This window comes from Simochromis diagramma, unplaced genomic scaffold (assembly GCF_900408965.1).
Source record: "Simochromis diagramma unplaced genomic scaffold, fSimDia1.1 OVJJ01000038.1, whole genome shotgun sequence".
Lineage (NCBI taxonomy): Eukaryota > Metazoa > Chordata > Actinopteri > Cichliformes > Cichlidae > Simochromis > Simochromis diagramma.
The window spans coordinates 259,530-275,197 of NW_024387105.1; the positions used below are offsets into that span (position 1 = coordinate 259,530).

Genomic DNA, 15,668 nt, shown 5'->3' on the forward strand with positions numbered 1-15,668 from the left:
ACGATAGCAAATCTAGTAGCTAACAGGAAAAGGTAACTGTATAGAAAAGGAGCAGTGGGACCACCACTTATTGTATAGTTTATCATTAATTATTAATTCATGAAACGCTTTACTTGCTGGTGCTGTACATTACTGAGTTGAGTTTATGAAAACAAGTAATCATTTTGCTAACTTCTCTATTGGTCAGTGAGGACAAGCTCATAGTGCCCCCTGCTGTGCAGTTTCTGTAAGACAGGATTAATAGGAGGTGGAACGACTGTCTGTGGGTGTGGATACTCCTGACTTTGAGCTTAAACACGAACAAATTGAAAAATTGTTTTACGTTAAATTCGATCTTTAATTATTTTATTCATTAAGACAATACTAAAGTACTCTTTATTTAATAATTTTATTTAAAAAACCATTTATGAATCATTAATCGCATACAGGATCCAGAGAAAAGTACTAAACTCAGTTTTTGTTCTTCATGTTTACTGAGCTGTATCTTTGCTACACATGTGACCACATGCAACTACTTATATACGAACACAGTGACAAAGACATTCCCGCAAAGAGAATGGCGACTATGTCACCTGCCTTCTCCCTGAGATCAGCAGGAGGGCCCCCATTATCTATCCACACACCCTCCACCCCCCTTGTCCCACTCACTGTGATAAACCACATTTATGATGCTATCTTATATGTTTATAACTAAATGAAACAAAAGTGATATTAGTAAAACATGTGATCAACACATGAAGAAATTTCCATCACGATGGAATGACTGATTTATAAATACTGTTTTTATTTTTACACAAAACTATGAACTAAAAATGTTACTTATGTCTAAACAAATAAAAGAATTAAGGAATGAATTCATAAATTAATTTTCTCGTACAGATTTAATTCCACAGTTAATTATTCTGAATTGGCTTTCATCAGAAAAACTGATCAGATTTAATAAAACCCAGACCATCAAACAGTTAATCAGTAACTCTCATCAGTAACTTTTATCAACAGAACAAAGAATTTGTGCTCTGTGATTGGAGGATTTTACTCTCTGCTGAAAAAAACAAACTCACATTCAAATATATTAAAACAGATTTATGTAGAAGTTTTTAATTGGTTTCATGTTTATTTTGAACTGAATTTAAAATAACTACACAGAACATGCAGCTGTCCACAAATAAAGAAATCAAACAAGAAAAATACTTTTTATTTATTGGTTTCTTTGTTTGAATCATTTCTGTTTTATAATTTAAATATAAACACATAAAGGTTCAGTCGAGTTGGGACACAAATGTGTACAAACAGGAAAATAAAATTAAATATTTAACTAAACAAAACTGAATCAAAGCATATAATAAAATTAAAAAATCAAAATTCAATTTTATTTACACAGCACCAAATCACAACAACAGTCGCCTGAAGGCGCTTTATATTGTACAGTAGACCCTACAAAGATAGATACAGAGAAAAACCCAACAATCATATGACCCCCTATGAGCAGCACTTTGGTAACAGTGGGAAGGAAAAACTCCCTTTTAACAGGAAGAAACCTCCAGCAGAACCAGGCTCAGGGAGGGGCGGGGCCATCTGCTGTGATTGGTTGGGGTAAGAGAAGGAAGACAGGATAAAGACATGCTGTGGAAGAGAGACAGAGGTTAATAACAAGTATGATTCAATGCAGAGAGGTCTGTTAACACATAGTGAGTGAAGAAGAAACACCCAGTGCATCATGGGAATCCCCGGCAGCCTACGTCTATTGCAGCATAACTAAGGGAGGATTCAGGGTCACCTGGTCCAGCCCTAACTATATGCTTTAGCAAAAAGGAAAGTTTTAAGCCTAATCTTGAAAGTAGAGATAGTGTCTGTCTCCTGAATCCAAACTGGAAGCTGGTTCCACAGAAGAGGGGCCTGAAAACTGAAGGCTCTGCCTCCCATTCTACTTTTAAATACTCTAGGAACAACAAGTAGGCCTGCAGAGCGAGAGCGAAGTGCTCTAATAGGGTGATATGGTACTACAAGGTCATTAAGATAAGATGGGGCCTGATTATTTAAGACCTTGTATGTGAGGAGCAGGATTTTGAATTCTGGACTTAACAGGAAGCCAAAACAGGAGAAATCTGCGCTCTCTTTCTAGTCCATGTCAGGACTCTTGCTGCAGCATTTTGGATTAGCTGAAGGCTTTTCAGGGAGTTTTTTGGACTTCCTGATAATAATGAATTACAGTCGTCCAGCCTGGAAGTAATAAATGCATGAACTAGTTTTTCAGCGTCACTCTGAGACAGGATATTTCTAACTTTAGAGATGTTGCACAACAACAAAATGAAGTTATTTTAAATGTAAAAACAATATAAATTAACTTAAGTTCAACTAAAATCACATGAAAGGTTTGATCAAACTTAATTTAATCAAACAATTTAATTTAAAAAAACAACAATTCTCCTTCACCGCTGGTGGTTACCATGGCAACAGCAGAACGTGGCAGCTGATTGATGATAAAAACTACAAATGCTCCCATGATGCATTCTGTCTGTTTCAGAGATGGGGGTGCGCAGACAGAGCATGCCCAGTGCCTCCACTACCGACACACCCACCGCCAGAGTGACGGTGAGCTCTCTCTCCCTCACACACACACACACACACTCTCTCTCTCTCTCTCGCCTGCTGAGATCAGCCTGTTGTTTCCATGGCAACAGGAGTTGAGCTGCTGTCAGCTGTAGATTAACTGACTGACCCCACCTGCTGGTGGGATTTATCTCCACACCAAACTCCATCGAATATCTGTGAATTTAACATCGCTCATTGATCACAGCAGCTAATACGGCTTCACCCGATTTCTTCTTCAGGGTTTTCTGTCTCGCAGGTTGAAGCAGTCGCTGCGTCGGACTCGATCTCAGCCCAAACTGTCTCGTCACAGCAGCTTAAAGACCGGGCAGATCAATGCAGCTGACACTAGGTAACAGTCAGTTACCCAGAATTCCACTGGGGTCACTTACTTTGTTGTACAAGTACAGCCTGTCAGTTTAATGTCATATGACTGATCCTCTGTGTTGTGAGTAAACCTGCTATAATTTACAGCGTGCTATAAAAGTGAAGACCACAGGTCTCTGTCTGTCAGGATCCTGGGTCTCCTGACCCAGTGTTGAGTTCCTTCTTTGTTGCCCCGGTTTATTCTATAGAGTGTAGTGTCGTAGTTTTCTGAGTATTTAGTAGCAGCCCTCTGTGCCTCCTTTATGTTGGTCTCTGTGTTTCTTAGTTGCTCTGTCTCCCCTGTCAGCTGTATCCCCTAGTCAAGTCCGCGTTTCTGTGTTACATTTCCTGTTTTACTTTGAAGGTTTGTGTCCTACGTGAATGTGTTTCGCTTCCCTTGGCTGTCGTTGTGTCTGTTTCTCCCACCTGTGCTCCCCTTCTGTGTCTCATTCCCCTCGTTATTTCCCAGTGTATTTAAGCCCTGTGTTTCTCTGTGTCGGGATCTCCCTCATGCTGTGTGTTTCTCCCTGCGTCTTCATGTGTGTGTTTTGTTAGATTCTTCCCAGTTTAGGTTTTGTTGAGATTTCTGTTCAGCAATAAAAGCTGCCATTTTGAGTTTAAGTTTCGCCTCAGTTGAGTCTGCATTTTGGGTCCTTTTCCTGCCTGCACACAGCCGTTCCATGACGCTGTCAGTTTATGACCACCTGAGTATTCAGCATGGTGCGGCAGCGCTCAGGTCTCTGAGTTTGTCAAGATTTAATCTGAGCTGTTTCATTGCAGTAATACACTACAGTTTGTTCCCAAGTGAAATCCTGTATGCTTTGAAATTTCCTCTTGTGGAGTGCCAGTAAGGACACAGAGTACCAAATCCCCAAAACTCGATGTGCAGCATGATGAGGCTCGTATCCTGGACGAGCCCCCAAATCTGTAACTGTCCCTAACTTCACGGCTCAAAGGAACCTACGGTGAAAATTCATGATGCTGCTGCAGTTCACGAAAGTTTTAACAATCCAACCTTATTACTAACTCAGCAATCAGACACAGTCCTCTATTCTAGGTTTTATATAAGAGGATTACATTTAATACTTAGATGAAAATCCTCTGCTGCCAGTGACTGTATAAGGTACCCATGGACCAGATGCTGGTTCCTCCTTGAGATGCTCTGCAGGTCACTGTAGTTTGTATTAAATCCCTGAAAATCTGGTCAGCTGACCTGAGATCAGCTGACTGACTTTAAGAGTATCTCATTTGTTGGGTTTTTTGCAGTTTGCTTTGGCTCCGTACCCACAGAGCACAGCGCTGTCATCACTAACCACCAAAGAGCAGCTTCCTTGCAGCCGGACATGCCCACGCCATGATGCTGCCTCCATCATGTTAGACAAATGGATGCTTTAGACCATCATCTTTTCTCTCCATCATACAACTTTCTCTCAACTTCATGTGCACAAACACATCTTTAGATGCCACTGGCCTGTAGGTGTGAATAGACTGCAGAGTCCTGGCCTGACGAGGTGGCTCTTCTGTGTTGTGCCATCCACTTCCCCAGAGGTTGTTTGGTTTCCCCGATGTATAAATCCTGCCAATCCTCCTGCACTTACCAGCGTACACTATGTTACTCTGTTTGTGTCGGGCGACCCGATCCTTGGGGTGGACCAGTTTTTGGCGCAGCGTGTTTGGGGATTTAAAAGCCACAGAGACCCGGTGTTTAGAAAAAATGCATCTCAGCTGCTCCGATACTCCTGACACGTACGGGATCACTACAGGTTTTCGCTTGGGCAGCGGTTGTCCTTCTCTCCTGGATCAGCTGGAGCTTTCTTTAGGAGCCTTTCCAGCTTTGACAAAAGTCCAGCTGGGATAACCGCATTTACTCAGGGCCTTCTTGATGTTCTTCTGCCTCCCTGGCTGCTGTGTCTGTGGGGATGGTGTTCGCTCTGTGTTGTAGCGTCCTGGTGACGCCCAGTTTATGCTCCAGTGGATGATGAGAGTCAAACCTTAGATACTGATCCGTATGTGAAGGTTTACGGTACACGTCAGCTTTTAGATGTCCCCCATTACTGATGGAAATCTCACAGTCTAAGAAGGCTAACCTGCCACTGTTCATATCCTCCCTGGTGAATTTGATGTGTCGGTCCACCGAGTTAATGTGGTAATGTGGTACGTCCTGAGATTTGATTTTCACCCAGGTGTCATCCACATACCGAACCAATGGCTTGGTGGTGTTCCAGGGTAGGATAGCAAAGCCCTCTTTTCCACTTCTTCCATGTACAAATTGGCCACGATAATAATAATAGTAATAATACATTTTATTTATAGGCGCCTTTCAGACCCTCAAGGTCACCTTACAGTAACACGATGGGTGAAACTGGGGAGCCCACGGCACACCCATGTTTCTGCCTGTAGAACTGAGCCTTGTATGTGAAGTAGGTGGAATGAAGACACAGTTCAAACACACTTAGTCGATGCTGAGAGTGGTCCTGTTGCTGAGGTTGGTGTCATCCTGTAATCTCTTACGAACTACCTCCAACGCTTCCGTGACTGGGATGCAAGTGGAGAGAGATGTAATGTACGAGACCATGGTTTCATCTGCCTCCATAATGACATCTCTCACCTTCTCAACAAAATCCAGGATGTTCTGGATGTGGTGTTCAGAGCTGCCTACCAACGGGTTGAGGATCGAAGCCAGAAGCTTAGAGATGTTATAGGTGACCTAGTTGATCATGCAGACAATCGGTCTTAAAGGTGCACCCTGTTTATGTATCTTCAGTAAACCATACAGACTTGGTGTAGCTCTGGTATGAGGTCCGGTCGATAGCCTTGTCTTGTTCTAACTGCTTCAGACAGTCTATCACCCTCTTCTTGTAGCAACTTCCTGGGTCTCGTTTCAGGGGCTCATAAGTGTTTTTGTCACTGAGCAGTGACAACATGCTAGCTTCAGTCATTGTGCAGATATACTGTTTATGAGGTTTAGTCAGCTGAGTCTGAAGGAGTCACCTGATGATGATGAAACGTTTCTCCCACTGAAAACGTCCAGGTGAACAGAATCAACCTTTGGGATGTACCTACCTGGATGACCGAGTGTGCATCAAGCCTTTGTTAGATGTATTACAGTGTGTTCTTCCTGAGTGCACCTAGAGGTTTGCACCTTGTTGTAAACTCTCTGTCTCTTGGTCTACAGCTTCCCAGCGATGCTTCTGCCATGTTCCTGACCTGGCTTATGTTTCCAATCATTTTAATAAATCTGTCATCATCCACTCTTCTGAGCTGCTCACTGCTCTCATTGTTGTTTCTGCTCTCTGATTATTTTATTCTTGTATTATCAGCCTAGTGATGGCCTCTTTCACTGACATCTTTCATGTCGTGCTTACAGTTAACGGTTATATCAGCTCTGTTATCTGTTATCAGCTTCATTAGTCCTGGAATGATGAGGGAACAGGCTTCACCTTTCAGGCAGGTGACAGTCCAGTGCCTTTGGGGATTGTGTGTAAACATGTTCGTGAAGTATTAAAACCAAACTTTTATGAACGCCTGAGTTAAAGCTGGGCGCGAGCGTATGCAGCAGCGTCTGAGCGGCTGCGTGTGGAGGTTGGTGTTGATATAAAACCGGGGAGAGATGCGGCGTTTGATTCCTGCCTCGATGACACCAAATGGAAAATTCCACTTTCTGCTGCAGACAGGAAGTGTGTGCGTACAGGACCAGAGAAGAAGAAGCTCAGAGCGGCTGCAATAACACGCGTGTAACCGCAGCCTGTTTAACACATCAACACGTATCGTACATGTGCGCTGCTGGGGGGGGGGGCACCCCTGACAGGCCAGCAGAGGAGACAAGGAGGATAAAGAGGAGCAGAGAGGGAGGAAGTAGGGCAGCCTCACTGCAGGGGAGGGGCAAGAGCTGACAGACGAGGGGGGTGAGTCACATAGAGACAGACAGAGAGAGAGAGAGTGAGGAAGGGGAGGGAGGGCTGAAGCTGTGAAGCATCAGAAACAGCAAACACACACAGACAGACAGACAGGTTCATCCACACAGCATCAGCAGCTTCTCCATCTTCCTCCTCCTCTTCCTCCTGCTCGCTGCTGAAGGAGGACATGAATCTATAGCTGTCTCCTCCTCCTCCTCCTCCTCCTCCTCAGCAGGATGCTCGGTGAGTGTCTTTGATCCTCTTTGTCCTCCGATCAGAAAAATGTGCTGCAGTGGATTTCTGCTTTGTGTGTGTGTGTGTGTGTTGGGGAGGTGCGTGCATGCTGCCGTCTTCCACCTGATTTGCATTTCCATGCATGATGCGTTTCTGTGTGTGTGTGTGTGTGTGTGTTAGCATGGCTGCAATCTGCACATAGCTAGCGTGCTATGCTGTGTTCCTGTGTGTAGCACACAGCATAGCAAGGTTACACACAGACACACACAGACATGCAGCATTAGCCATATAACCAGCTTGTTAAGACAAGATGACGAGCTAACCGAGCAACACACCCGTCCTGCTGTGTGTGTATAAAAAGCTAAAGAGGGTCATCATCATCATCTTGTTTATCATCAGTTCAATTCAATTTTATTTACAGAGCGCCAAATCACAACAACAGTCGCCTCAAGATGCTTTATATTGTGAGGTAGACCCTACAATAATACATACAGAGAAAAGCCCAACAATCATATGACCCCACATGAGAAAGCACTGTGGCGACAGTGGGAAGGAAAAACTCCCTTTTAACAGGAAGAAACCTCCGACAGAACCAGGCTCAGGGAGGGGCGGGGCCATCTGCTGTGATTGGTTGGGGTGAGAGAAGGAAGACAGGATAAAGACATGCTGTGGAAGAGAGACAGAGGTTAATAACAAGTATGATTCAATGCAGAGAGGTCTGTTAACACATAGTGAGTGAAGAAGAAACACCCAGTGCATCATGGGAATTCCCGGCAGCCTACGTCTATTGCAGCATAACTAAGGGAGGATTCAGGGTCACCTGGTCCAGCCCTAACTATATGCTTTAGCAAAAAGGAAAGTTTGAAGCCTAATCTTGAAAGTAGAGATAGTGTCTGTCTCCTGAATCCAAACTGGAAGCTGGTTCCACAGAAGAGGGGCCTGAAAACTGAAGGCTCTGCCTCCCATTCTACTTTTAAATACTCTAGGAACAACAAGTAGGCCTGCAGAGCGAGAGCGAAGTGCTCTAATAGGGTGATATGGTACTACAAGGTCATTAAGATAAGATGGGGCCTGATTATTTAAGACCTTGTATGTGAGGAGCAGGATTTTGAATTCTGGATTTAACAGGGAGCCAATCATCATCATCATCATCATCATCATCATCATCACTGCTTAGTGCTGACCTGTCCACCTCAGACACTGACAGGCCACGGTGCCTTAAACCTGCAGTCCAGCAGGGGGAGACTCTGCTGTGATTTGTTAGGAGTGAGGAAATGAGCCCAGCTGTTATTCAGGTCTCATTGGATAAAAAGTGATGGTTGTCATGGAAGAGAAGGTCCAGTCACAGTCTGAGAGGAGCGGGAAGCAGGGGGAGGGTTCTGGGGAGGTGGCGTGCAGTGGCTCGGACGCTGTGATGGAAATATCGTCACACAGTTTCAGTTCAACGTACCAAATCACAGCATTGCCATGATGTCATTCACTGGTTAGTGATGCCTCCATGTTCATGTTTCCAGAGGTGCTAATGCTAGCAGAATCATTTAGCAAGAGTGACATCAAATCAAATTGCACAGCCTTCATGAATGGTCTGTTAGTACAGTAACCTCACAGCAGCCATATTATTGTCAAAAAGGCCACGCCCCTAACATTGCAGACTAAAACGTTTGAGTTATAACAACATGCTTTCCTGTGCACGTGTTATGAAGGAGGAAGTTTGAGTATCAAGCTGTAAACATGTTTATTTCAACATGGCAGTTTGTAGGGACTGACTCACTGCTGCCTCTGCTGCATGGCAGAGGAACTGCAGGTGTGTGGACGAGTGCATTTGGCTCTCAGTGTCCAAATACACCAAAACTACTGGATGGGGTGTTTGAGGTGAGAGGAGGGCTGTCCATCGGACAGTCGGCTGCTGGTCATCGTTCGTACTTCCTGTTGTCGTGTTTACGTCTGTCAGTGATCAGACTCTGACCGTGTCCGTTCACACTGACTCTGTAAGCTCTGCAGCCTCTCCCTGAACTGTGACACATTTGCACATGATAAATAAATAAATGTTGTGGAGAAGCCGAGATCAGCTTTGTTTTCTGCATCGGGGTTAATCAGGTCGGCGCGTGGTGGCTGCCTCCCTGCGCGCTCCGTCAGAGCTGCTGTGGTTGTGTTCGGTCCGGAGGACGGGAAGCTGGGTTTCTGCTTGTTAACAGCTCCGTGGAGGAGTGAGTTATGTAACGAATGGAGGCCCGTGTGCTGGAGACATGCAGAGGTCTCCTCGCTCAGTGATGAACGTGGCCTCAGAGGCTGGCGGAGCATCGAGGCACCGCAACGGGATCTTTCCCAGAGGTGCCCTTTGTTTTAATTCTCGGGCTTTACGAGAGCAGCTGTGCATGATTCACAGCTCAGAATAATCCTTATTCATACTCAGCCTGCATCCTCTACCTGAAAAACCCTTCCCTAAAATGCCACTTTCTTCTGAGGGGCAGCACCTCAGACCCATTTCAGAGCGTCAGACATGAAGTCCAGGTGTGCTAATGAGGAGCATCATCTCATGATGCAACAGGAAGCACCAAGCCCAGCATGACATCTGTACGTGTAATCACATGTGCTGCAGCAAAGTTTGGAAGCAGATGAAATGACTCTGGCTGAATATGAATCCTGAGCTTTTACTCCATCACTGGCTCGTACATTTGTTTCTAACGCCGCGTCACACTGTAATACTTCAGAACCGCCTTCTTTTATTAAATGTAACTTTACTTTATGACACCTCAAATGTCTTGAAAAGTATCAAACTGATTGGCTTGTGCTGAACCAATCAGAGGTCCTGATTAGGTTCTCCTTGACCTCCTGAGCTTCAGCCCGACAGTTGTTTCAGCTCCACCTTGCTCTACAGCTCCAGGTGAACCTGATCACACTCGCTGCATCACTCGGTCTCTGTTGTCAGATCCAAGTCAAATCTCATGTTCATTTTTCACAGTGTAGATCACCTTCTTTGTGTCCCTGGAGACGTCCAGGAGACATCCTAGACTTCTCTGACAGTCCAGGTTTGGGATCCATGCCTCTGGAAACTCGATGAGTGCGTCTTCCTGTCCTGTTAGTAATCACACTGTGTATGTTTGTTTCAGGTGTGTGATGCGTCGGCTGCGTTGCGGTAGCCAGGAGTCGTTGCTAAGCACTGGCTGTGTATCGTCTCTCGAGCTCAGGATGGACCAATCAGTGATTATTAAGCCGGTTCACTCATCCCTGCTGGGACAGGACTACTGCTTCGAGGTGACGCAAACAACACACACAAACTGCAGCACTCCCAAAACCGAGGTGTCCCAACACAATCATTTACATACTGCTCTGTGCCTGCCTATTACACCAGCCTATTAATCAACCAAAGACCCAGACAGACTTTTAATTCATTTGAAAGCCTGATGCTTCGCCTCGTCCACCCCAGCTGTGAAACTCAGAAACCAGTCTTACTGGTTATCATCTATCGTCCACCTGGGCCTTACACAGAGTTTCTCTCTGATTTCTCAGACTTTATATCTAATTTAGTTCTGAGCTCAGATAAAATAATTATTGTGGGTGATTTTAACATCCATGTAGATGCTAAAAATGACAGCCTCAACATGGCATTTAATCTGTTATTAGACTCAATTGGCTTCTGTCAAAATGTAAAAGAACCCACCCACCACTTTAATCACACTCTAGATCTTGTTTTAACATATGGCATAGAAACTGAACATTTAAGTGTTTCCTGAAAACCCTCTCCTGTCTGATCATTTCCTGATAACATTTACATTTACAATAATTGATTACACAGCGGTGGAGAGTAGACTTTATCACAGTAGATGTCTTTCTGAAAGCGCTGTAACTAAGTTTAAGAATATAATCCACCCACTGTTATCATCTTCAATGCCCTGTACCAACACAGAGCAGAGCAGCTATCTGAACGCTGCTCCAACAGAGGTCGATTATCTTGTTAATAATTTCACCTCCTCACTACGTACGACTCTGGATACTGTAGCTCCTGTGAAAACTAAGGTCTCTAATCAGAAGTACCTGACTCCGTGGTATAATTCTCAAACACGTAGCCTAAAGCAGATGACTCGTAAGCTGGAGAGGAAATGGCGTGTCACAAATTTAGAGGATCATCATTTAGCCTGGAGAAATAGTTTGCTGCTTTATAAGAAAGCCCTCCGCAAAGCCAGAACATCTTACTATTCATCACTGATTGAAGAAAATAAGAACAACCCCAGGTTTCTCTTCAGCACTATAGCCAGGCTGACAAACAGTCAGAGCTCTGTTGAGCCAACCATCCCTTTAACGCTAACTAGTAATGACTTCATGAACTTCTTCACAAATAAAATTTTTATCATTAGAGAAAAAATTACCAGTAATCATCCCACAGATGTAACATTATCTACAGCTACTCTTAGTACCATTGATGTTAAGTTAGACTCTTTTTCTCCAATTGATCTTTCTGAGTTAACTTCAATAATTACTTCCTCCAAACCATCAACGTGTCTTTTAGACCCCATTCCTACAAAACTGCTCAAAGAAGTCCTGCCATTAATTAATGCTTCGATCTTAAATATGATCAACCTATCTCTAATAATCAGCTATGTACCACAGGCCTTCAAGCTGGCTGTAGTTAAACCTTTACTCAAAAAGCATCTCTAGACCCAGCAGTCTTAGCTAATTATAGGCCAATCTCCAACCTTCCTTTCATATCAAACATCCTTGAAAGAGTAGTTGTCAAACAGCTAACAGATCATCTGCAGAGGAATGGTTTATTTGAAGAGTTTCAGTCAGGTTTCAGAGCTCATCACAGCACAGAAACAGCTTTAGTGACGGTTACAAATTATCTTCTTATGGCCTCTGACAGTGGACTCATCTCTGTGCTTGTCCTGCTAGACCTCAGTGCAGCGTTCGATACTGTCGACCATCATATCCTATTAGAGCGATTAGAACATGCTGCAGGTATTACAGGTACTGTGCTGCAGTGGTTTGTATCATATCTATCTAATAGACTCCAGTTTGTGCATGTAAATGGAGAGTCCTCTTCACACACTGAGGTCAATTATGGAGTTCCGCAGGGTTCAGTGCTAGGACCAATTCTGTTTACATTATACATGCTTCCCTTAGGCAGCATCATTAGAAGACATAGCATACATTTACACTGCTATGCAGATGACACCCAGCTCTATCTGTCCATGAAGCCAGATAACACACACCAATTAGTTAAACTGCAGGAATGTCTTAAAGACATAAAGACCTGGATGGCCGCTAACTTTCTGCTTCTTAATTCAGATCAAACTGAGGTTATTGTACTCGGCCCTGAAAATCTTAGAAATATGGTATCTAAGCAGATTCTTACTCTGGATGGCATTACCTTGGCCTCCAGTAACACTGTGAGGAACCTTGGAGTCATTTTTGACCAGGACATGTCCTTCAACGCACATATTAAACAAATATGTAAGACTGCTTTCTTCCATTTGTGCAACATCTCTAAAGTTAGAAATATCCTGTCTCAGAGTGACGCTGAAAAACTAGTTCATGCATTTATTACTTCCAGGCTGGACGACTGTAATTCATTATTATCAGGAAGTCCAAAAAACTCCCTGAAAACCCTTCAGCTAATCCAAAATGCTGCAGCAAGAGTCCTGACAGGGACTAGAAAGAGAGCAGATTTCTCCTGTTTTGGCTTCCCTTCATTGGCTTCCTGTTAAATCCAGAATTCAAAATCCTGCTCCTCACATGCAAGGTCTTAAATAATCAGGCCCCATCTTATCTTAATGACCTTGTAGTACCATATCACCCTATTAGAGCACTTCGCTCTCACACTGCAGGCCTACTTGTTGTTCCTAGAGTATTTAAAAGTAGAATGGGAGGGAGAGCCTTCAGTTTTCAGGCCCCTCTTCTGTGGAACCAGCTTCCAGTTTGGATTCAGGAGACAGACACTGTCTCTACATTCAAGATCAGGCTTCAAACTTTCCTTTTTGCTAAAGCATATAGTTAGGGCTGGACCAGGTGACCCTGAATCCTCCCTTAGTTATGCTGCAATAGACGTAGGCTGCCGGGGATTCCCATGATGCATTGAGTTTTTCCTTTCCAGTCACCTTTCTCACTCACTATGTGTTAATAGACCTCTCTACACCGAATCATATCTGTTATTAACCTCTGTCTCTCTTCCAAAGTATGTCTTTATCCTGTCGTCCTTCTCTTACCCAACCAATCACAGCAGATGGCCCCGCCCCTCCCTGAGCCTGGTTCTGCTGGAGGTTTCTTCCTGCTAAAAGGGAGTTTTTCCTTCCCACTGTCGCCAAAGTGCTGCTCATATGGGGTCATATGATTGTTGGGTTTTTCTCTGTATGTATTATTGTAGGGTCGACCTTACAATATAAAGCGCCTTGAGGCGAATGTTGTTGTGATTTGGCGCTGTGTAAAAAAAATTGAATTGAACTGAATTGAATTGACCTGCGTTACCTCACAATTCCAGCAGAGGGCAGGGCAGAGTCCCAACTGTAAAACTGTAAAACACAAATATGACGAAGCTTCGTGATCGAGGTTTCTGATCAGCATCAGATCCATTGTTGTGTTTCACACGGATCAGTTTCCGACTTGTTTTCATTTATTTTTTACAGGTTTTCATCTCAACTTTCAAAATGTCTTTTATTTTGAAAGAATGTTTATCAGAATAACCGCAGCCTCGTTTAACGCCTTCAAATCTACCAGAGGAAGTGACATTATTACAGAACATCTGTTCAACCAATGACTTTCATCAGATTTCCACATCTCCTTCATCGAGCTGTAAATCCAGTTTAAAGTCTCACAGCTCCGATGTGCAGCCATCGCCTTACTGAGCGTGCTGAGTAACAAAATCATTCACTTTAGTTCAAAGTGAAAATCTTCAAAGCAAAGTTTCTGCTGCTTTCACCTCTCAGATTATTTTACAGAGAAATGTTTACATTGTTTAGCGACTTTATCACCAAATGGTAATGTCTCTGATTGGAATGTGCTCATTTTGTATAAAACCACTAGCTTTAATCTGGCTTAACAGAGAACCGATAACCTCTGCGGTGTTATCTCTGATGAACGCCTGACTTTGTTGAGCTGCGTGCGGCCCTGAGACTCGTCGTCTGCATTTCATCCACACAAAGAGCAAACAGAGTTTCAGGAACTACAGATGTTACCTGATCGGACACGTTGAGGTCAGAGTCATCATCCGAGATGGCTCTGACTGTAACCCTCGCCATCAGGACTTTCTCATGGTTGGAAACATTTTTCTCTCATGTTTTGTTAATCAGGTCACAAAAACGATCCAAAGCTTCTCTCTCAGAGGGACAGCGTTTGGTTGGAAGACACAAGGGTTTCACTCAGCTGACATCGGTGCCCTCTTGTGTCTCCGTGGTTGCCTGTCTCCTAGGTAACAACCTCGACGGGAACAAAGTGTTTCTCATGTCGCTCAGCAGCAGAAAGAGACAAATGGATGGAGAACCTGCGACGTGCTGTTCACCCCAACAAGGACAACAGCCGGCGGCTGGAGAACGTGCTGACGGTGTGGGTGGTGGAGGCCAAAGACCTGCCCGCCAAGAAACGGTAGGCGGCGCTGCACCAGCCCACCTGCTCCAAGTATCACAGTTACATCTGTGAGCTGCAGGGAAACAGTACACAGCAAAATCTCCAGTGTTAAATTAACACTAGAGAGTGTCTATATGGGTCCACACCTCTGAGTGTAAAATACAACACTGTTGAGTGTTAAATTAACACTTTTGACAGTGTTATATGTTTAAAAGTAACCTAGTCAGTTTTGAAGATTAACAAAGACTAACACTGAGCAGTGCTGATTTTCTAACACTGGAAAATAACTCAAAATGTTAGAAATATTCCAGTGTTAGAAAATCAGCAGAACACAAACAGTAATCCTACTATGTTTAGTGCAGGTAGTAACTAGATTACTTCTACTACATGTAGTAATCAGAGCATTTGTGCTACCGGCAGTAATTAGAGTATCGCAGACATTCCTGCAGTTTAACTAATCCGGTCGTTAAGTGATGACGTGACGAATCCTACTTCCGGCCCTAAAGTAGTCTGCGTTTAATATGGCTTTTGTGTTGTTAACATGTTTAATGTTTTGTATTTTCTTATATTTAATCTCAAAAAGCTCCTAAAACAGTCAGTGATCCCTGTTGACCTCCCTCGGCTTTTATTACCGCTAATCATTTATTTAAGCTCAGTTTTTAAAACCTTAGGATGTAACTACAGCCCAGCCCATGCAGCAGTATATGAATGACTAACCTCATATTGTGGATGGATTATCTCAGTTGTTCTCCTGGCTGAAGTTTGGTCCTTTTACAGCATCCTGCCATGCGATTACATTTGTTCCTGACCACCGAGAACACTCACGTTAACTTTTATTGAGTGGAAAAAAAGTTAGCTTGTTTATATTATGCTAACATAGCTGTGTCGCTAGCGGTCACGTAGCACATCATTATATACCAGCTAGCCCAACTTCAGTAACCCTACAAACGTCACTGCTGTTTAGTTTTGTCTTCATTTATGCTGGAAGTGATAACAGAGCTGTACGTTTGAATTTGTTTCCAAAAC

General features: G+C 43.7%; 1 protein-coding gene across 1 annotated transcript in view; it reads left to right on the top strand.

Annotated features, from left to right (window-relative positions):
- The window catches only part of dab2ipa (DAB2 interacting protein a), a 30,818-nt gene that overhangs the window by 2,988 nt on the left and 12,162 nt on the right, over nt 1-15,668 (top strand). Inside the window, exons 2-5 of the mRNA XM_040046627.1 lie at nt 2,525-2,592; nt 2,832-2,941; nt 10,196-10,340; nt 14,488-14,660. Coding sequence (XP_039902561.1) covers nt 2,525-2,592; nt 2,832-2,941; nt 10,196-10,340; nt 14,488-14,660 — 496 coding nt within the window. The remainder of the gene's footprint in view (nt 1-2,524; nt 2,593-2,831; nt 2,942-10,195; nt 10,341-14,487; nt 14,661-15,668) is intronic.